Below are 23,211 nucleotides of genomic sequence, written 5' to 3'. Positions count from 1 at the left end.
GGGAGTGACGTCACAGCACGCAACCTCAAGTTGTTCCATGCTGGTGGGCGCGGCTGTTATTGTTGTGACAGATGGGTCTCCGTGAACGCGAACACTGCTCTTGAGCGAAAGTCATTGCTCTTTGCTACGAGGGACCGGAGCTCATCCATTTTATTGCAGAGAGAGTTCACGTTTGAGAGGAATATACCCGGGAGAGGAGGACGAGATCCTCTCCGGCGGAGGCGAGCCAGGGAGCCAGCCCTTTTGCCGGGCTGCCGCCTGACCCACTTCACAGCCTGGATGAAGACCGCGGTTCCCCTCACGAGCACATCCAACAGATCCGTGGAGCGGGTGAGTAGTTGAGGGAAAATGTCAAGTGGGATTGATTTCCCAATGTTCAGCAGTTCTTCTTTAGAGTAAGAAGTAACACAGGACGCTGGGACTAAACAAAACAAACAGAACACAATGCATCACTAGGAACATTAGAACCATATCTGAATAGGGCAGGCCTCAAAGGTAGGCTACATATCAGCCTACATGTGGTGAATGAATGAATGAATGAAAACTTTATTTAACAGATTGCAGAATGGGTACAATACAGTATGGCTCAATACATACAATTGTTAAGGGGATGCAGACCTGAGAAAGACGTTTGTCTTGTTTCCATCAGGGTCCCCCATTTTCAATTCATATAGACATTTATGACATACACAACATACATGACATTTATGGCATAGGGACATATAGGTATTTAGTACTGATACATTTGTGACATAAACGGTATTCAAATATACAGTCCTGTTACCCCTAGATCCTGACAGAGTATATACATATGATGGGGAGGGGACTGTACATTAGGAGGGGGTGGGTGGGTGGGAGATACATATACATACGGCAGGGAGGGAATATATACATGCGGTGGGGAGGAGACTGTCTATTAGGAGGTGGTGGGGGTTTTGGGCATTTACGGTGGCCAGTTTAGAATTGCAGCCTCCCGTAGGTGCTCTTTAAGAGCGGTTTTGAATGTGGGTAGTGATTCACATTCCTTTACAGCTTTGGGTAGGGCGTTCCACATTGTTGTGGCATAATTGCGTAAGGTGTTTAGTCCCTTGTTTGAGCCGAATCTGGGTTTTACATGATTTGTTGAGCTTCCTCTGGTGTAGTGGTTGTGGTATTCACTGACCTTTGGGAAGTATTTTGACATGTACATGGGTACCCCGGTCGTATAGTGTATCTTGTAGACCAGGCCCATTGCAAGTTGCTGTACTCTGTCGTCTACTCTAAGCCATCCTAGGTTGTCAAAGTGGGCAGGGGTGAGGTGGGTTCTGGGGTTGAGGTCAAGTAGTAGTCTGACCAGTTTGTTTTGTGATGTTTGTAATTTTGTTTTAAGCGCCTTTGAGGTGCTTTGGTACCATGAGGTGCACGCATAGTCGTAGTACCCTTGAATGAGTGCTCCTGCCAGAGTCTTCAGGGTATTCTTGTTTACCAGAGAGGAGATCCGGTACAAGAATCTAGTTCGTTGGTTGGTGTTATTGACCATTTATCTTTTGTGAAATCTATAGATAGGCCTACCTGCCCTATTAGTACCTTTTACTCAAACTGAGTACATTTTACTAATTTTTTTTTTGTCATTCTTATGTTGTGGCAGCAGCAGGGACGACGACTTCGTAACCTAGTTACTTTCAAAGTAACTAAGTTACTCTGATAATCAAGTAATCAGTAAAGTAACTAAGATTACTTTTTAAAGGAGTAATCAGTAATCAGATTACTTTTACAAGTAATCTGTGGCATCACTGGGTACAGTACAGCTCAATACACACAATTGTTAAGGGGATGCAGACCAGAGAAAGACTTTCGACTTGTTTACATCAGGGTCCCCCGTTTTCAATTCGTAATGAAATCGCTATTATGCGTCTGCATGAACACACAACTGTAACTGTACTCAAAAACAACAAAATAAGGGTTGTCTCAGTTCACAACTATATTGGTCAAGTTTTGGGTGGGACTTGTTTGCGTCCTGCAGCTTCTTATTCAATTGAGCGAGATGCTCGGTTATGTCACACAGCCAGTTTGCATCCGACAGTTCAGACAATATTTCTTCAACCCTTTGTTACCTATTCCGCCTGGATCTTTTTTGTTTATGTTCAACATAGATGTATGTGTAAGAATGTGTAATAACTAAGGCTGTCAAAGTTAAAGCTTTATTAACGCATTAACCCACAATTATTTTAACGCCGCTATTTTTTAACCCAAGATTAATGTTTAAAAAAAAATATATATATATATATATTTTTTTTGCCAGAGCAAGGGGGGCCACATCAAATAACGTGGCGGGCCACATTTAGCCCGCGGGCCATGAGTTTGACACATATGGTGTAAACAATAGAAATAACTGAATATAAAAATACGAGAAAAATAAACTGTAGATGAAGGTCTGTATGCCCTTTCGGTTATATTATACGTTACAATAAATATAAGAAATTAAGAATTTTAATCTGAATATATACTCTGAGTAAGAGTAAAAGTAAACAGTATACACAAGGTACCCTAACTGGCATGATATACGTCATACGTTGTAGTCTGCACGTTTTGGTGGTTAAGAGTCAGACACACTCAGTGGAGTTCTGCAGATAGAGCGTGTCCCAGCCTCTGTGGCCATCCAGCCAGTCTCATACAAACTGGAGCTTTTCCCTGAACCTGGACACTAAAGACTTCTCCCCAGAGGAACGGTCTGTCAGGCAGGTGGGCTGGAAGCTGGGAGTCAGAGAAGAAGCAGGAGGATGGGAAAAGCTCCTACCCAGTGGATCCTGAGGCTGTTACCTGCTCCCCGGCATCAGATGGAGCCTGGAGAAGACACCACCACTGCAGTCTTTCAGCTCAGAGACAGAGGGCAGCACCACACAGACTGACTCACAACAAACAGGACACTGCAGAAATGATGGACTCATAATTGTAATCCTTGACTTTTGTCAAAATGTGTCTTTTTATAATCACTAATTCAAACAATGTCTTTTTATATGCTTGTTCATGAGCAATACATTTCCTGTAAATTATTGTATGTTGTACACAATTTCTCCATGCGATGCTTGATTAATGAAACATTAAAGCTTTAGCTTTCTTTTGACATTGAGTTTTGATCAGAAGCACACCGTTGATCTATATAGCACTAAACCCACGAGATATAAAATAAAACTGTACAAACTTATATTTTGAGGAAACCACACACATGCAACTCCCCAAAGAGCGGTTTACTAGAGATAAGTTTGAGGTCACTGCATGTATAGCAGTAGCTATTTTAGATGGCAGGAATGGTACTTGTTCCGATAATTCAGTTTTTAACGTCAAATCTGTCTTAGAAAACCATGTAAAAATATTCTATAGTCAGGCATGGAGATACATCTAGCCAATCAAAACAGAAAAATTAAGCTAAATGACAAAATGTAAATGTACTCTGGTTAGATGCCAAACTTATTTTTGTTGTAATGTACTTGTGCTGTATAATGACAATACATTTTTATCTAATCAAATTTTGATCAGTCGCAAATTGCGTTTGCGCTACCTGTTGAATCAGTTTGCACACAGTCCTTGCATTACCTATAAGGAGCTGGTGAGATATCTGTATGCAACTACAGGTGTACGAGAAAGCACTTTTAGTTTAAGAATGAGTGGGGTTCTTCATTCAGGGAAGCACAGCTGAGAACACTTATGGCCATTTACAAACACCTTTTCCGGAGATCTTTCGTAAGTTTGTTCTTACGAAGATAGTTATGTACACTTTCGATCATGAGGTCCATTGAGATTTACTAATGATGCATTACTAAATACTAGGGCTGTCCCCAACTAAGGATTTGGATGGTCGACTATGATTGGCCAAAATTTGCCGTTAGTCGACTGTTGGTAGACTAAAATAAATAAATAAAAAGAATAATATTTTAAATCTTTTAATAAATTATTTTCTTTTTTTTTATCATTCCATTTGGGCTGTGGGGGTGCTTAACAGTTTGGGTGCCGGAGGTTAAATTCATGATATACCATCTGTTGCCAGCTCTATTTGTCTATGGAGAAGTTCCCCTTCTTTGCAGGGCTATAACTTTTTAGATTCTATTGCTAGATTGCCATTATTAGGGCCCATTCAAAGTCCTATATGTATTGTTGATTGTGTAGCAACGTTAAACTTTTTCATTCACATATTCATACTAAAATATGGTCTAAAGTATAAGTATGTTTTCATCTCTTTCTGCAGCTTTCTCCAGAACGTGCCAGGGCTAATATACGTCAATGTGTTGGACTCCTCACCCACGTCTGGGTCAGTACCCGGTGTAATACCTCTTATCAGGCTTTAATTATATGGCAAACATAATACCTCCCTAAGGCTTTGCTTATGATGCGCCAGGTCTGTAACCTCCCAAAGGGAAAGGGCTAATTAAATGGGAAAATATTATTAAATAGCAAACATGTTATCACACTCAAAGAAAATGAAAAGAAACCAAAAGGTGGGCCCACAAATACCAAACACAAGTCCTATCTTAATGCCGGCATATATTGTTTTGGGGTTCCCCTTATGAACTGTAGTAGCAACGTTAACTTCGCCCGCAGGCTGCACCACACTGTGTACGGTGTAATAGCTCCGGAGCATAGATGCTCATTTGTACTCATCCAAAATGGCGGCCTCACCGCGCCACCGTCGTCCGGAAGGCAAGATGGCGTCGAACGCTCTCGGCGGGGTTGGAGCAGAGGGCAGTGTTGGGCTGAGAGCGTGTGCTGGGTGGTAGCGACCTCTGTCGGTCTCTGAAGGCAGCCGGGTGCAGATCTGGTTGTAGACAGCCGGAGCGGACTGATTGTAGAGCTGGTGCTGGGTCGACACGCGGATCTAACTTGCCCTCACTCACACTGCAGCTAAACTCTGGGTCCCAAACAGCCCTTCTGCTAGACGGGATATATCATAACGCAGGGTGCTCCTAAACACCGGTCCTCTTCGGGCCACGCTGGCGGGGCGCCTCGCTAGAGGGAATAACTTTAACTTAAGCCCAACTCGGCTATACCGTTCTTATTCTAGGATAACTCGTGGTATATCACTAGGGATATTCAGGGAGAAACATGCAAGGCTCCACTACGAGTACGTTCATAGGATAACCCGTAATATACTCAGGTTCAATACGGGGCTCTCCAGACACGACCGAACCGATCCCAGTCCAATGTCGAAGAGGCTGGTTCCTCGCACTTCCGTCTACTTCCTCCCCCGTCTCTCTCGTACGCTCTCTGCCTGCCACCGCCCCCTGCTGGCACCGCCAACTAGTCACAAGGAAAAGGCTGATAGAGTAGGGTCCAGTAATCCTGTTCATAATCCATATTCCAGTGAGTAGAACAAGGAGGGGCGAGCATCATTGTTCGAGAGAATATTAGCGGAGACTAATTAGAATGTCTTGGTGCATCAGGGGAGATAAAAAGGCAAGTCAGCACATCTGGATAATAGGCATATTTTCCAGGTTGCTACACCTAGCTAAGGAGCTAGCTAACTAAACAGTTACCTTGCTTAGTTGATTCTATGCTAACCCGTGTTCTCAATTTGGAAATAAGGCAGAAGTCTAAAAATTCTTCTCTAAGGGATAATTAGCACAAAATATACCCATAGGACTTCAACGTTCAGTGTGAATTGGTTTTTAAAGCCAACTTAAGAGTGGTAGTAAACGTAAAAGGGGGGTCAGCATTGGCCTATATACTATGATTACAGAATGCCAAGGAGAGAAAGAAAACTGAAGAACATAAAAAAGCAGCTGAAAAATGCTGTGAGAGGCAGCTTCTCCTTGAAAGATTGGGTCCAAGGCAACAACAGTCAGGGAGGAGATAATGATAAAGTTATGGATTTGTAAATCCTCACTGATAGCTATGTACTAGCTCGCAGAGCCATTGTTTGGATTATCACTGCGAATCCGGTGCCAACATGGTCAAGAATACTCATTTGACCGAAAATGTGTCTTAAATATTTAAATTGGCCAACCAATTGCTAGGTGCCCCTGCCCTTCAAACAGCCTGAGTCCGCCACTGCGTGAATGAGAGTGTGAAAAGTGTTTTTCTAATACATTTCCCCACAGCCTACTGTAGTACATTCAATTGCTTAGGCCAAAATTGAAAAGACACTTTAGAAACAACAAAAAGTGGCTAGTTAGGTTTGTTTTTGATCAAGGTAATTTTATTGTACATTTCCACATTATACAAGTTTCAAGTTTCTTTAATAGTTGTCATACAGAAGTACAGAATACTTTTATACAAAATGCTTCTTACTGTTGCGCTCCAGAGACTGTGCAAGACAAGATAAGTATGAAATAAAATAACATAGTAAAATTAGAAGTAAAAAAAATGAGGTCACAGTGTTCAGTTTAGACATATGTACAGTAGGCTACATTGTAACAGTAGGCTACATTGTATCAACCCAACCACCTACCAGATCTATTGATTGATTGATTGAAAATGTTATTAACAGATTGCAGAATGGGTACAATACAGTACAGCTCAATACACACAATTGTTAAGGGGATGCAGACCAGAGAAAGACTTTTGTCTTGTTTACATCAGGGTCCTCATTTTCAATTAATCATATATGACATACAGATAGACAGTACTGTTTGTGATACAAAAAGAGTTTAAAAAAGAGAGTATATACATTTGACGAAGAAACTGTACATTGGAGGAGGTTGGGTAGGTGGGGTGGAGGGGGGTTGGGTATGTGGGGAAACTGTACATTGGAGGTGGTTGGGTGGGTGGGGTGGGTTGGGTAGGTGGGGGGGGGGTAACTGTACATTGGATTATCGACGAAACCTTACTTGGTCCCAAGAAGAGGGTCTCGTGTATTATTGGGTTAGGACATTTACTGTACATTGGAGGGGGTTGGGTTAGGACATTTACAGGGGCCAGTTTCGAATTGCAGTCTCCCGTAGGTGCTCTTTGAGAGTAGTCTTGAAAGTGGGTAGTGATTCACATTCCTTTACAGCTGTGGGTAGGGCGTTCCACATTAATGTGGCATAATTGCGAAACGTGTTTAGTCCCTTGTTTGAGCCGAATCTGGGTTTAACATGATTTGTGGAGCTCCCTCTGGTGTTGTGGTCGTGGTATTCACTGACCTTTGGGAAGTATTTCCACATGTACATGGGTACCTTAGTCGTGTAGTGTATCTTGTAGACCAGGACCATTGCAAGTTGCTGTACTCTGTCGTCTACTCTAAACCATCCTAGGTTGTCAAAGTGGGCAGGGGTGAGCTGGGTTCTAGGAGTAAGGTCAAGCAGTAGTCTGACCAGTTTGTTTTGTGATGTTTGTCATTTTGTTTTTAGCGCCTTTGAGGTGCTTTGGTACCATGAGGTGCAAGCATAGTACCCTTGAATGAGTGCTCCTGCCAGAGTCTTCAGGGTATTCTTGTTTACCAGAGAGGAGATCCGGTGCAAGAATCTAGTTCGTTGGTTGACTTCTTTTATTACATTGTGTAACTGAGGGGTACAATTCCCTGACTGTATTGTTAGATATGGTATTTAATACCACTACCTCTTGTACTTTAACTTCTGGCCATCCAGTACATGATATAAGTATGATGAACACTTTCCCACCTGATGAAACGAATCCACACAAATGTACAAATCGAAGGTTTAATATAGCAAAAGGTATATACAACGTTCACTTGTTTACACTTATGATTTGAAATATGCACTTTTATGGCAAATGAGTATTCGTAGGTAAATCAACATTGAATGTCCAATCTCTGGTTACGCAGGGAGTAAGTATACAACCTGGAATATTTAGGAACGATAGCGATGGTACTTAAATGATTATAGCTGGATACACTAAGGGGGGGGGGGGGTCCCGCTGGTTGTAAGACAGTAGGAGGGGGGGGTTAGAGAAGCCGCTGGCGGTATCCCATCTGGCCGACGGTGTCTTGGGAGAATTCAAAGTCTTGAACACGGTGCCCACAGAACCTCGGTCCGCAGACGAATACAGCTGGACCCTCTGTGGACGGTAGCTGCCGGTCCACAACGGAGAGACGTGAGGCGACCTCACTGGTGTAGAGCGCCGTCTCACCTGGAGTCCTCTCCGGGGGGTAGTTCCAACACTCCGCAGTGTTGGCCTTTATCCATGGAATAATCAAAGCACCCAAAGCATAATCCAAGCCGTGGAAGGCTCGCCGTCGTCCGGGTAGAGTAATCCAATATACAGGTCCAGTCGCCCTGGCCCGGAGCTCCTCGGATGCAAGCACCACTAGGGGTCTGCCCAGCCTGGTTAAGCGTCCAGATAACGTCAGGAACGATGGGGGTACTGATAACTTTAGAACTCTAACCGAACGATGCACCATACATAAATAGACTATTATTAGCTTAATAGAATACGTCCAACTCGACGGTATAGTGCCAAACTATGACTATTCAACTATTAATCTACACGATATCTCAATGCCTATTCTGGGGCCAAGTAGGCCTTACTACACCACACGTGCGTCGTGGGGAGGCTTCGCGTCTGTCACTCTGTTGGAGGGTAAAGAACTGGACTAAAAGAAAGTTCTACTTTACTTGCGCCATATATATATGCGCTATGAACAAATAGTACCATTCGTATTTCGCCCGACATATTCCTGCGCGGAACCGGGGCTTGCCACGACATGTTGGGCGGCACGATTGAACTTGGACCTAGGGGTATGGCAACCTGGCGCCAGGTTCTCGTCCAATGGTAGAATGAAACTATTATGGGCTGTTTAGTAGACTAAAGGGATATTCAGTGCATATTGTACAAGGAATATACAGGGGATATAAAACGATATACAAATACAATTAAATATATATATATAAATAAATATATATATTCGGTTTAATCTGATCCTTCACAACACATTGGATGCCATTTTGTCACAGGAAAGATTTGCCTCTAGGATGGAACCTAGGTATGTAATTTCATCTTTCCTTGTGACAATATTGTCACCCACTGTAACTGAGAAGCCGTCGGTCTTGCTGAGTTTGGATGGACTCTGTTTTACCCAGGTGTAATGATAGTTTGTTATCAGCGAGCCAGGTGCAGATTTTGCCTAGTTCAGAGATGAGTTTTTTTTCCCAACCTGTACCTACCACTCGATTAAAGTAAGTCATTTACACCATTGCTGAGGAGAAACACACGCATACAGTACAGAAATAAACATATCTGAAAACAGACCCTTGGAGAGTGTATCTTCTGTAGCTTTGATACATTGCATAATCTCTTTAGTCCAGTGGGATTAATTCAAGCGTATTGATCTATTTGATTAGACTTTCTCTTAGGGACCCTCCATCTAAGAAGATCTTTGTTGTTGGATGTGATTTAGTCCAGATATTAGCTTATATAGCTGAGATAACAGTAGTAAGTGAAACCTATGATTATTGTTATCATAGTTATGGTAATGATTATTATTATATGGTATGAAGCTGTAAGGTGCAGTTGAGCTGACCATTATGTTAAAATAAATATGAAGTTTGGAAGAGAGCAGGAAACATACGTTTTCTTCATCCTGCTCCTTTTCGGCCATGGGTGTATCATGTTAAAAAAATAAAAAGATGTTGGTGATATTGTGCAAAGATTAACTGTACCCCCATGTACGAAACAAAATAAAATGTATGAATGAATAATCAGTATATACTGTATTCTCTCATTGGACTATTGGCCCCATTTTTCTGGGGACCCTCTGGAACTACCGGAAGGACTCCTGGTTTAAGAACCACTGGCTTAATACACAACAGCTACTCCAAATCCTCCGAGTCTGGCTCTGGTGATAGTTACCTCATAATCATCCTGTGCCCCACAGTGGCGTGGAGCGACATAAAACAAAGTACATGGGGATCCTATTGAGTATACGGTTTAGTATGAGTACGTGGGGATCCTATTAACACTTTGGTTGCCATTGGTTAACATGGTAAAACATGGTTGAATGCCACCACACACTTCAATGATAGCATTCTCATATTTGTGAACGCATAATCTCTGTTTTAAATTATGGCTATGTGTCTAATCTGCCCGTCGCTTATCAATGACATTGTCAACATTGTCAAAACGGATTTTTTTTATGTTATTTGATTTTTTTTTTTAATCGGTTCATTTCCGTTTTTTTTGCATTTTGAAAAGCCCTCGTTTTCTTGAAAGTTTCAGGAAAATATATAGATTCCGTGATAAACGGAATATTCTGGCATACACAAAAACATTGTGATTTTTCTGCCTATTTATGAATCGTTTTCAAATAAACGCTAGATTATCGATAGTATGTGTACTTATGCACGCTAGAGAAGCGAGCTGAAAAATATATTCTCTTATTTCCTGATCGCACACACACCGATATCTCTGTGAAAATAGATCCGATTACCCCAAGACTAGTAAAATAAATTGCTTACCTCAGATCAGATGTTCTCCAAAAAGATTATTCCAATTCCTGATCGCCATTCCAAATATCGATCGCGTTTATTGATTCAGCGCCGGGTACTGTAAATATGTATTCCACGCTGTTCTGCAGCACTAGCGTGAGGCTCGATTGATGAAATATGAATTCAAACTGTTTTGGGACCCATTCTCTCTTCTTTTCCAGTCGACTCCCATCTTAAACTGAACTAAATGTTTTTTTCCCCAGTATGAGTTCTCATGTGTGTCTTCACACTTCCTGTCTGACTGAACCCTTTCCCACAAATTGAACAACTAAATGGTTTCTCTCCTGTATGAGTTCTCAGATGTAACTTCAGTTCTCCCGTCCTACTGAACCCTTTCCCACAAACCGAACAACTAAATGGTTTCTCTCCTGTATGAGTTATCATGTGGCTCTTCAGATGTCCCATCATAATGAACCCTTTCCCACAAACTGAACAACTAAATGGTTTCTCTCCTGTATGAGTTCTCAGATGTACCTTCAGTTCTCCCGGCCAAATGAACCCTTTCCCACAAACTGAACAAAGAAATGGTGTCTCTCCTGTATGAATTATCATGTGTCTCTTCAGTTCTCCCGTCCTACTGAACCCTTTCCCACAAACTGAACAAATAAATGGTTTCTCTCCTGTATGAGTTCTCATGTGTCTCTTCAGTTCTCCCGTCCTACTGAACCCTTTCCCACAAACCAAACAACTAAATGGTTTCTCTCCTGTATGAGTTATCATGTGGTTCTTCAGTTCTGCTATCGTATTGAACCCTTTCCCACAAACTGAACAACTAAATGGTTTCTCTCCTGTATGAATTCTCATGTGTCTCTTCAGATCTCCCCTCCTACTGAACCCTTTCCCACAAACTGAACAACTAAATGGTTTCTCTTCTGTATGAATTATCATGTGACTCTTCAGATCTCCCGATTTAATGAACCCTTTCCCACAAACTGAACAAAGAAATGGGTTGTCTCCTGTATGAGTTCTCATGTGTGTCTTCACACTTTCTTTCTGACTGAACCCTTTCCCACAAAATGAACAACTAAATGGTTTGTCTCCTGTATGAGTCATCATGTGTTTCTTCAGATCTCCCGTCCTACTGAACCCTCTCCCACAAACTGAACAACTAAATGGTTTCTCTCCTGTATGAGTTCTCAGATGTACCTTCAGTTCTCCCATCTGACAGAACCCATTCCCACAAACTGAACAAAGAAATGGTTTGTCTCCTGTATGAGTCATCATGTGTCTCTTCAGACCTCCCTTCCCACTGAACCCTTTCCCACAAACTGAACAAAGAAATGGTTTGTCTCCTGTATGAGTTCTCAGATGTACCTTCAGTTCTCCCATCTGACAGAACCCATTCCCACAAACTGAACAAAGAAATGGTTTGTCTCCTGTATGAGTCATCATGTGGCTCTTCAGACCTCCCCTCCCACTGAACCCTTTCCCACAAACTGAACAAAGAAATGGTTTGTCTCCTGTATGAGTCATCATGTGGCTCTTCAGAATTTGTTTCATACTGAACCCCTTTCCACAAACTGAACAAAGAAATGGTTTCTCTCCAATATGCTTATTTATGTGTATCTTCAGATCTCCCTTCTTTCTGAACCCAGGACTGCCGTTAGACAAACTTTGTACTTTCTGGGTCTTCTTTGGTTTCAGAGTCATCAAACCTGGTCCTCCACTCTCCTTCCATTCATCGCCGCCATTGGTGTCAGTTTCAGAACTGTCATCATCACTGTCATCAGTCTCATTTCCCAAACAGTCTGAAGAGAGGAGCTGGCCATCCAGACTGGAGCTCCTCTCCTGCTGCTCAGGGGGAACCTCCTCTTCACAGATAAACTGTTGTAAGGCAAGGGAGTCTAGAAAGAAGAATGTATGTTAAATGTAATTTGTTGTAACCATTACTTTTGAAAGTAACAAACCAGGGCTCTACAGTGCGACCATATTGCTCGCATATGCCCCTAAAAATATGTGTGTGCGAAACTGAAAAATCAATTACTCGCACGCCGTGCGAGTGCAGATTACAGCCTCATTCGTTCTTTTTTTTCTCCGCTGCGAGAATCGTTTAAAAACTACAAGTCCCACAGTTCACAGCTGCATAAACGTTCCAATCACAGTAGAGTTTCCTGTGGTCACGCGACTGGAAACTGAAAGTAATGATCAGCGTCTGTCTGAGTCAGACAATACAGCCATGTCGAAGCCCATTCATTTTTATTTTGCGCAAAAGATACCGGCGAGGCAGCTCATGTTACAGAGGTGATAGTTAACGTTAACGTTAATCAACATACTGACGCTAGCCAGCATGCTAGCGAAGTTGGCCAAGCTAGCAAGGTTACACCCACTACTACCCCCACTGTAGCACCCAATGTACCCACTGTAGCTAGCGAAGCTACACCCACTGGAGCCACTGTAGCTAGGGAAGCTACACCCACTGGAGCCGGAGGGAAGACATACAAATTTTACGTGAATTGGCTAAACATTTTCCCATGGCTAGAGTTCGAAAACAATGTCATGTTTTGTAAATATTGCAAAGTAGGATTGATGCATTGTTACACCCCTACACCAAAGTAACTGGCCCACTGTGTGTGTGTACAGCTAACTTGGCTAGCGTTATCAACCGCAGAGGTGGGCAATAGGGTCCAGCTGCAGCGCCGGACGGCCAGAGTGCAAGCGGTGTGACGTCGTAATTGGCAGAATCGACTGTCAATCAATGGTCTACCTGACACGCAAACTCATAAACAATGTTTCTGTACTGGAGGTGTACAGTATTTCAATAGGCAACCCTGAAAGGATTATTTTTCTAGAAGAGCAACACTAGCTCCCCCCTCTACTGATGGCCCTGGTGGTAATGCCAGTGTCTCATTTTTGTTCAATGTCACTGCCTTTCTTATGCCTAGTTGTTGGCTACAACTTTGCCACAGTAGGCATTAATCACTTAATTAATAGTTCAAATGTCTGTGTCCCATTCCCGTTTGCACACGCAGATGATACACACACATGCACACAGTGGGCCAGTGACTTTGGTGGTATGTGCTATTGCACAGATGTGTGTCCCGTTCCCGTTTGCACATGCACGCACAGTACAAATATACATTTATTAAAAAAAAAAAAAAAAAAAAAAAAAAAAAAAACTCTTGTTACTTGAAATATTTTCACTGTGCTCCTAAATATTTTTGGGTGCTCCTAAATTTCTTTGTGTGCTCCTAAATTTTTTCATTTAGGAGCACCTGTGCCCCTAGTGAAAAAGGTTAGCGTAGAGCCCTGCAAACACTACACTCTTGCCAGGAAAGTAACAAATAGGCCCGTATAGGGATGCACAGATCATATACCCAATATCGCCATCAGGGTGATACTAGCTACATTTGATTGATCTGTATCGACTACAGTTGGTCAGATCTATTACCAAGTTGTCATAAAGCTTCCTTTTCCGGTAACATCAGAGGAGAAGGAAAAGGTTCTCAGTTTTCCTCCAGAATGGATCTTGATGACATGAGCCACGCCCCCGGGGACCATCCAAGTGCGCCTGCCCGTCTTCGTCATGGACGCGACAGCGTTAGCGATCTGTTGTTTTTGCATGTTTTTCCATTGGGTTTCTCTTATCGGGGGGGAACCCTTGCGAGCACGGGGAGAACATGCAAACTCCACACAGAAAGGCCCGGGAGATACCCCACCTGGGTAACTGGCATCGTGGAAACTTGGTCCCCAAGCGGGAATCGAACCCTGGACCTTCTTGCTGTGAGGCGACAGTGTTGACCACTACACCACCATGCCGCTACATAGCTACAGCTATGTGAGAAGCTAGTGAAAGGCTACATCTGTTCCTCCCTCCCCAACACATTGGACCCCCTGCTATTTGTATATCGCCCCACGGAGGACGTCATAGCCCATTAAGGCTGAGCCCGAACGTTCTAACGTTCGTTCGTTCCGCTGGCATTCAGACTTTAATTAATGGATTGGGAAGTTCGGGGGAAAAAAATTAAAAAGGAGGCATGGGTTGAGGCGATGTGAAGAGGCGCGTCCCCGCGGCGGCGCGCGGGGTTGAGTCGAGGTGAAGATGCGCGTCCCCGCGGCGCTCGGCTAATTATTCAATCATGGCAGCTACAAGTGGGAAGACGTCACCTGTGTGGAAACACTTCAAATTAACTGACGACAAGGCAAAGGCTGTGTGTCAAATCTGCGACAAGCAGTTGGCATTCCACGGTGGCACATCCAACCTGGCTGCTCATATAAAAAATGTAAGTATTAGGCCCTAATTAGTAATTAGAAGTATTCGCCACGTGCAGGCTGCGGCCTACTAAGGCCTAGTTGCCTGGCCGGCGCCTGGCAGCCTGCTGCGCGAAAGCGTGATGCTGTTGGCCTGGCCTCAAATAAATATAATAAGAACAAAATGATATATGCTAATAATAATAACAAATTCATTATTTTAGGTACATAAACTGGATCTGGACGGCGGGCCCACCTCCTCAACCACGCAGACACTACTGCAATTTGATGCAAAACCAATAAGCGAGAAGAGAAAGAACGAGTTATTGGACTCCATTGTGGACTTTATTGCTTTGGACATGAGGCCCATAAATGTAGTAGAGGGTGAGGGATTCAGGAGAATGGTTAATCTGATGGCGCCAGGTTACACCATCCCCAAAAGATCCACCGTTTCAAACAACCTAACCCTGAGGTACGGGGCCGTGCGGGAGAAAGTCTCCTTGTACATTGACCATGCCACCGCTGTGGCATTCACAACAGACGCTTGGACGTCGGTGGCGATGGAGGCGTACATGGCAGTCACCTGTCATTTTATTTCTGACGAGTGGGAACTACAGGGTTATGTATTGGAAACAAAATAGCTGGAGATAAAGCATTCGGGAGTAAACATCGCGCACCGCCTGGGTGAAGTGGCTGGCGCGTATGGCATACCCAACTACAAAAGAGTGGCTGTTGTGCACGACAATGCCAGCAACATGAAGCTGTGTACCGAGACACTTACACAGGACCCAGAAAATTGGGGCACACTTTACAGCTGTGCATAAACTCCTCTCTCAAACAGAGCACGGTGCATCGCACTGTTGCAGCGGGCAGGAATCTGGTAGCGCATTTTAGAAAGAGCGCAAAAGCTACAGCTGCTCTGAAAGCAAAACAAGAACAGCAGAACGTCATAGCCCACAAATTAATCCCAGACGTTGCCACTCGTTGGAACTCCACAGCCGTGTTGTCCGACGCCACCGTCTCCAAAAAGGCGGATCGATTACTGGACCTCAGTTCGGACCAGTGGACCCTGGCAGGTGATGTCGCGGATGTGCTCCACCCTCTGGAGACACTCACAGAGCTCTTCTCCCAAGAGGACAATGTGTCCTTGTCGGCAACCGTGCCCATGTTAACTAATCTTAAAAAACGGCACTTGTCACCAGATGAGTCGGACAGCCCTGCGATAAGGGATCTGAAAAAGTCCCTGGTCCACGAGATTGACACCAGATGGGAGCTGCAACACCTGGAACCTGGTCCAGTTTTACACCGCCATCATACAGTCCATCCTCACCCTCTCCATCATCACCTGGTTCCCTGCAGCCACGGTCAGAGACAAGGCCAAGCTGCAGCGGGTGATACGCTCGGCGGAGAGGGTGATCGGCTGCCCCCTTCCCTCCCTCGAGTCCCTACATTCCACCAGGGCCTTGAGGAGGGCGAGGAAGATCATGGCAGACCCCGCCCACCCGGGTCACAACCTCTTCAACATGCTCCCCCACGGCAGGCGGCTACGGCTGCCCAAGACACTAAAGTCCCGCCACAGACTGAGTTTCTTCCCCTCAGCGGCTCGCCTGGTTAACGAGTCAGGCGTCCCCCTGCTCCACCCCCCCTCTATGGCGAGCTGCTAGGGCTGGACTTCTGGACTTGAACTATGCTGCACTGTATCCATGTCCCCTACCACTACCACTGCACTTTACTGTCTTATTGTTGTCCTGTTTTGCACTTATTTATTTATCATTATTTTGTTGTTCCTATTTGTGAATAATCATGCACTGAAATGTCAAATCACGTTCCATTTGTACCTGTACAATATGGTGAATAAAGAAATCTGAATCTGAATCTGAATCTGAACCTGCCAGTATCTATCTCCTTTCTGCTGCTCTGGACCCCCGGTTCAAACATCTCAAATTCATCGATGCTGAGATGAAGGACAACGTATATATCCAGGTTAGACTATTGACTAATATATTCAATTATTAATTAAACTACTCTGAGTCTGACCGATATTCATTATTCACACAACTATCTTATCATGCCACATTGTAGCCTGCACAAGGCAGCACAACATCGTCTCCGATTTTAATTATTAATACAATATTTTATTTCCAGGTTGTTCCGCTTGCTGACCACTTGCAACAGCGTGAGAGCAACCGTGGAAGACACCGGTGCAAGCGAGGAAGAGGGAGAGGAGACGGATGACCCGGCGGGAGCCGCTGGACCCATGCAAAAAAAAAAAAAAACATGAAATTGAAATGTTGCTTCAGTCGGGGGATGAAGAGGAGGAGGAGACGGAGGAAGGCGGCGGATCTGGGAAAAAAAGAGATGGAGCAATACCTCCAGGGCAAATCCAAAGTGAAGTCTGGCAGCCCGCTAGTGTGGTGGAAGGCCAATTCTGCCCGTTACCCAACACTGTCACTGGCAGCAAAACACTGCCTTTGTATCCCAGCCACTTCCACACCATCGGAACGAATCTTTTCCAAGGCAGGATACATTGTCAATAGATGAGGAGCTCCATCCTCCCCGACAATGTGGACAACTTATATTCTTGGCACACAACATGAAGAGAGTTTAGACCAATAGGCCGACTGCGTGAGTGAGGCATCGTTTTATTTTGGTTACTTATTATTTATCTGCATTGCTTTGTTAAAAACGACTTGTGCATGTGGACAACTTATATTCTAGGCACACAACATGAAGAGAGTTTAGACCAATAGGCCGACTGCGTGCGTGAGGCATCGTTTTATTTTGGTTACTTATTATTTATCTGCATTGTTTTGTTAAAAACGACTAGTGCAATAAATCCCACGTTTGTTAATTATTATTATTATTATTATTATTATTATTATTATTATTATTATTATTATTATTATTATTATTATTGTTAATGTATATTTTAAATGTTACAAGTTGTTAATGTTCAGAGTTGAGTGCCGACTTGTTAATGTTTCAATTACTGGGCCTGTTTTTCTATATTGTTGATTGATTCAAAAGTTTATTAACAGATTGCAGAATGGGTACAGTATACAGTACAGCTCAATACATACAATTGTTAAGGGGATGCAGACCAGAGAGACTTTCGTCTTATTGTTTACATCAGGGTCCCCCATTTTCATTTATCTGCATTGGTTTCTTGTTAAACTACTTGTGCAATAAATCCCGCTTTTGGAAATAACTTGTCTCATTTGATCCTTAAATCAAAAGGTAGAAGACCTATCGAATATTCAAACGTAATTTATTTCAGATGTTTTTTTCCAGGGGTAATGAAATTAATCCATAGTATACAGGTGCCAAGTGTCTATAGTCTAACATTTTTATTACGATACTAGACAGTGAAGTTAAAATGCACAATAACGTGTAATATATAAATCATTGTTTATGCTTCATGTTCATCCCCCCCTCTGTTCTGAGTGACTTCTGAGGCGATAGAAACATCGCCAAGTGCGCAACGCTCGAACGCAGCCAATTGAAAAATGCATGTAGCAAAAGCAATCAAATGTTGAAATGTATTAAAAAAAAACTATATATATAGATGGGATTATGATATCACAATACTATCCAAATATGCACTGGATAAAATGTATATTACGTTCACACTAATATAACTGTTTAGAATAGAATAGTCTATTGGGTGAGTGCGGCTGGCTTTCGTGTGACATCACGCCCGGGACCGGGAGCGGGAGTCAACCAGGAAAATCTATAATAATCACAGACACATTCAGTCAATACTGGATCTAACTAAATGGATTTATGGATTGGATACACATTTATGGACATTTCAAGCCCGCCAGACCAGAAAGCTTCGGTTATTCCAATTCATACGGCGATGTTCTACCGGGACAAAAAGTGAGTGCGGTATTAATTATATGATATTATGTAGGGATGTACCGACATTTCGGCACCGAAAGTCTTCGGCAGAAAATGGCAAAAAATGGCCTTTCGGCTGAAAGAGTTTTTTCACCGAAAATATATCACCGAAACAGAAACAACCTAACAACCTCGCGTGTTGTTGTGATGATGTCGCGCTGTCGGGAGTCGCGCTGTTTCTATGTAAACTCTGCGCGCAACGCGTCCAATAAATGCGTCTTTAACATGATTTTATATCCTTATTTACTATATGCCCGTCACGGTTAATCACAGAGTGATCTAATATGCATATTGTTGTGAAGGGCCAGATTAAACCGAATATATATATTTATTTATATATATATATTTAATTGTATTTGTATATTCTCTAATATTCCCTGATATCCCTTGTATATTCCTTGTACAATATGCATTGAATATCCATTCTAGCCTACTGAACATCCCATAATAGTCTCCATTCTACTATTGGTCGAGACCTTGGTGCCAGGCTGCCATACCCCTCAGACCCAGTTCAAACGTACCGCTCCACATGTACGAACAAGTCCTAGTTCCGCGTAGGAATCTGGCTACCGCACCACTAATGGGACTATTTGTTCATAGTGCGTATATATACTGCGCTACTAAAGTAGGACTTTCTTTTCAGTCCAGTTTCTTACCCTCCAATAGAGTCACAGACGTAAAGCCTCCCCGCGACGCCACGTGTGGGAGTAAGGCCAAGTTCGCCTACCATCGGTATTGAGACATTGTGTATATTAATATTTGAATAGTCATATTTGGCACTATATCGTCGAGTTGGACGTAGTCTATTAAGCTAATAATAGTCTGTTAATATATAGTGCTTCGTGCAGTGAGAATACTACCGTAGTCAGTACCCCATCGTTTCGGGCAGAGAACTGGCTGCTTACCCAGGGTGGTTGACCCCATGTGAAGCTGCACCCGAGGAGCCCCAGAGCCGACGAGCGAGTGGACCTGTATACCGGATTATTCTACCGACGACAGCCCGCCTTCCCAGGCACGGATTATGCTTTGTATACTTTGATTATTCCATGGATAAAGACCCCCGACACTGCCGTGTGTTGGAACCCCCCCCCCTGGAGAGGACGCAAGGTGAGGAGACGCTCTGCAAGACGAGGTCGCTTCACGTCTCTCCCCCGTGGACCGGAGAGAGCCGGCCCACAAAGAGTCCACCTGCTTTCATCTGTGGTCCAAGGATCGCCGGCGCATTGAACGGCACTACAGTGGGTTCACCTGGGATACCCTTGGCCGGACGAGGCAGCCGGATTCTACCCCCCCCCCCCCCCTCCTACTCCTGTCGGCTTACAAGCGACCGGATTAACCCCCCTTAGTGTATCCAGTCTTATAATCATTAAAGTATCATTGCTGTTATTCCTTAACTATTCCAGGTCGTATATTTACCACCTGCGCCCTCAGAGATTGGACATTCTCTATTGATATACCGACGAATACTCTTTGCCATAAAAGTGCATACTATTTCAATTCATAAATGTAATTAAGTGATTAAGTGCTTGCTCTACACACCATTGCTGTGTAGTAATAAACGCATACTTCGACTTCGTACATTTGTGTTGGATCCGTTTCATCTACGTGAGAGTGTTTATGATAATATATTTATGCCGTGTACTGGGTGGCCGAATATTAAGTACAAAGGTAGTGGTAGTAAGTATCATATCTAGTAATACAGTCAGGGAATTGTACCCCTCAGTTACACATATTATTCACGTGTTGTTGTGATGATGTCGCGCTGTCGGGAGTCGCGCTGTTTCTATGTAAACTCTGCGTGCAACGCGTCCAATAAATGCGTCTTTAATATGCTTTTATATCCTTATTTACTATATGCCCGTCGCGGTTAATCACTGAGTGATCTAATATGCATATTATTCAGAGCGAGAGGGGGGGGATTGTGTTTCTCACATTGACGCTGTCCGTCTGTCGCGCGTCTACTGTGCCAAAGTCCAGAGAGCACATTCAGCTGGGTACTAGAAAGGTGCGCTCAGTAGAGCACACATTAATGTACTGTATGCATTCAGAAGTGCTGAATAAATGTTTTATGGACCCATAAGTGATTATTTATTATTTAAGTTAAGTTTTGCCATAATCATATATTTTTCCATAATCATAATGTTCCACAACATTGGTAAAAAAAAATCTATTCTATGAATCATTTTCGGCCTTTCGGCTTTCGGCCAACGGTTTTCTATTTTCGGTATCGGTTTCGGCCAAGAATTTCCCATTCGGTGCATCCCTAATATTATGTTTGACTGCTGTCTTTTCCCTTTGTTTAATTACATGTTTACATGAACAGCCACCACTGTAAACAACATTTTTCTCACCAATAGACTATGCAATGCCGCCCTCCGTAGGATCTATAATAATACAATAAAAAAATTATAAAAAAGAAAAAAATAATTGCAATAATTTTTTTTTTTTTTATTTACAAAAAACGAACGTTCGAACGTTCGTTCGATAAACCCTGGCGAACATTCGAAGCCTAAAAACAGAGTTCGGGGACAGCCTTATAGCCCATGTGCTGCACACAGCAGCAGGGTAATGCTATTTATCGACTACATCTCAGCATTCAATACCATAGTCCCCTCCAAACTCCTAGCCAAGCTCAGGGACCTGGGCTTGAAATATGACCTCTGCCAGTGGGTCTTGGACTTCCCCAGGTGGTGAGAGCAGGCAACTGCACCTCCTCATCCATCACTCTCAACACAGGGGCCCCCCAGGGCTGTGTTCTGAGCCCCCTCCTCTACTCGCTGTACACACATGACTGTGTGGCACAGCGGAACAGCAACACAATTGTCAAGTTTGCCTGAAATCCGAGACTACCACATTAAAGGTACAGTTCTTGGCTTGAAAAAAGCTGTTGGAATAGTGTCACCTATATATAAAATAAAATCAGTAAATTTCAAGTAGATAGGGTATTATGTTGAAGAATACACTTAAATAAGAGGCCAGAGTAAAATTGTAAGCAAATTATTATTATTTTTTTTTATCCACTTTTTCTCCCATTTTTCTATATTTTCTCCCATCCCAATTTCGTATCATCCAATTCAACCCTCCCCTGTCACGAACGTTGTTTCTTGCCTCCCACAAGCCGGCTGCAATGTGGACTAAGTCATACATAGCACAAGTCCCCTCCGGTACTTGAGGTAACAGCAGTCGCATCTTTTCACCTGCGCAGCTCGATCTCTCAGTGGCGAGGAGTAACGCGTGGGAGGCTCACGCTGCCCCCGACACTTCCTGATTCTACTGCGCAGGCGCACCAACCGACCTGTAGGAGTCGCTGTCCACAACGCCCGATCCCCACCCATCAGTTTCCCACCCTCTAATACTGCCAATTGTATTAGTACGGACGACCAGCCAAACTGAAAACAATGTGGAGAGCTGGATTCGAACACCTAGCCGCCCATAAGCAAATTATTTTAATATATTCATTGATGATTCATTAATCAATACATGTCAATTCAATCTTAAGCTTAAATTGTAACCTACTGTTAAACATCATCAGACTCCTCACTCTACCCTCTTTGCAGGATTTAACAGAACATAATAAAATGTGAAGGTTTTATAAACCTAACTTAAACCTCCTCAATCATGTCCTCATCAGAGTCCACAATCTCATTGATTTACTACCGATGACAAACGTGTTGTTTCTGTTTTTCTTTTTGACTTTGACTGTGAGAAAATAATAATCACACACAAAGGGATAATGGCTTATAGCAGACTTAATGATTTTAGAATATTTCAGATAATGAAATGAAATCTATCAACTATCCAGTTAGTATTTATAGTGTAACGTAGGGCTTGGCGATAAAACGATAACGATCGCGATAAATTATTTCCTTAGCGTGGTCGCTAAGTTTCGATATATCAATTTTCCAAGCTTGGATATGAGCACACGCACTAACAACCAATCAGTGAAGGAGATGGCCGACAGCGGAAGGAGACCCGGAAGCAGACCCGGAGGTAGGACTCAGTAAACAAGGCTGGCTAGGCTAATTAGCTTGCACGGCACTATTTTACAGTTTACCTGCCGAGTTGGTGTGTGTTTTGAATTCTGAGGGTAACTGTTATTGTTACGAAGGATCAGATTAAACCGAATATATATATTTATTGATAGATATATATTGCATAATATTTGTATATCGTTTGATATCCCTTGTATATTCCTTGTACATATACACGGAATATCCCTTTAGCCTAGTACAGACCATAATATTTCATTCTCCTATTGGACAGCGGTCCACCAGGCGCCATTGCCATACCTCCAAGGTCTGGTTCAAAGTCACCGCCGGGGACTTGCCTGGACATGAACGGTTCTGCGCAAGGATATGAGACAGGAATAAAGCTGGTACTAGTTTGTTCACCTAACGTATAAATACGGCGCAGGTGAATACAGAAGTAGAGTTACCCAATAAGTTGAAGCCTCACCCACGATACAACGTGCGGTGAAGTATGGCCTGTTTGGCCCCAAATAGAGCATTGAGACCGCGTGCAAATTAATAACTGAAGTGTCATAGTTTAACGCTGTACCGTCGAGTTCGACCTATTCTATTAAGTCAGTAATAGTCTATTTGTGTATAGTGTATCGTGCGGCTAAAGTTCTACAGTGACCAGCATCACCAACGTTTCCTCGTACCAGCTAGAGTGCTTATCCAGGCTGGGCTGCTTACCCTGGCGCTTTCACCCGAGGAGCCCTAGA

At 43.2% G+C, this 23,211-nt stretch overlaps 1 protein-coding gene across 1 annotated transcript in view; it reads right to left on the bottom strand.

Moving 5' to 3' along the window:
- Positions 1 to 2,648: 2,648 nt before the first annotated feature.
- The window catches only part of LOC311244873 (uncharacterized protein), a gene marked incomplete at its 3' end in the record, with an annotated part of 46,374 nt that continues 25,811 nt past the window's right edge, over positions 2,649 to 23,211 (bottom strand). The window contains exons 5-6 of the mRNA XM_084334560.1: positions 11,989 to 12,241; positions 2,649 to 2,733 (exon numbers count right to left, since the gene is read on the bottom strand). Coding sequence (XP_084190686.1) covers positions 2,649 to 2,733; positions 11,989 to 12,241 — 338 coding nt within the window. The remainder of the gene's footprint in view (positions 2,734 to 11,988; positions 12,242 to 23,211) is intronic.

Source organism: Notolepis coatsorum (genome assembly GCF_963971535.1).
Source record: "Notolepis coatsorum genome assembly, chromosome: 1".
NCBI classification, from domain to species: Eukaryota; Metazoa; Chordata; class Actinopteri; order Aulopiformes; family Paralepididae; genus Notolepis; species Notolepis coatsorum.
This window is presented reverse-complemented; position numbering and strand designations above follow the sequence as displayed.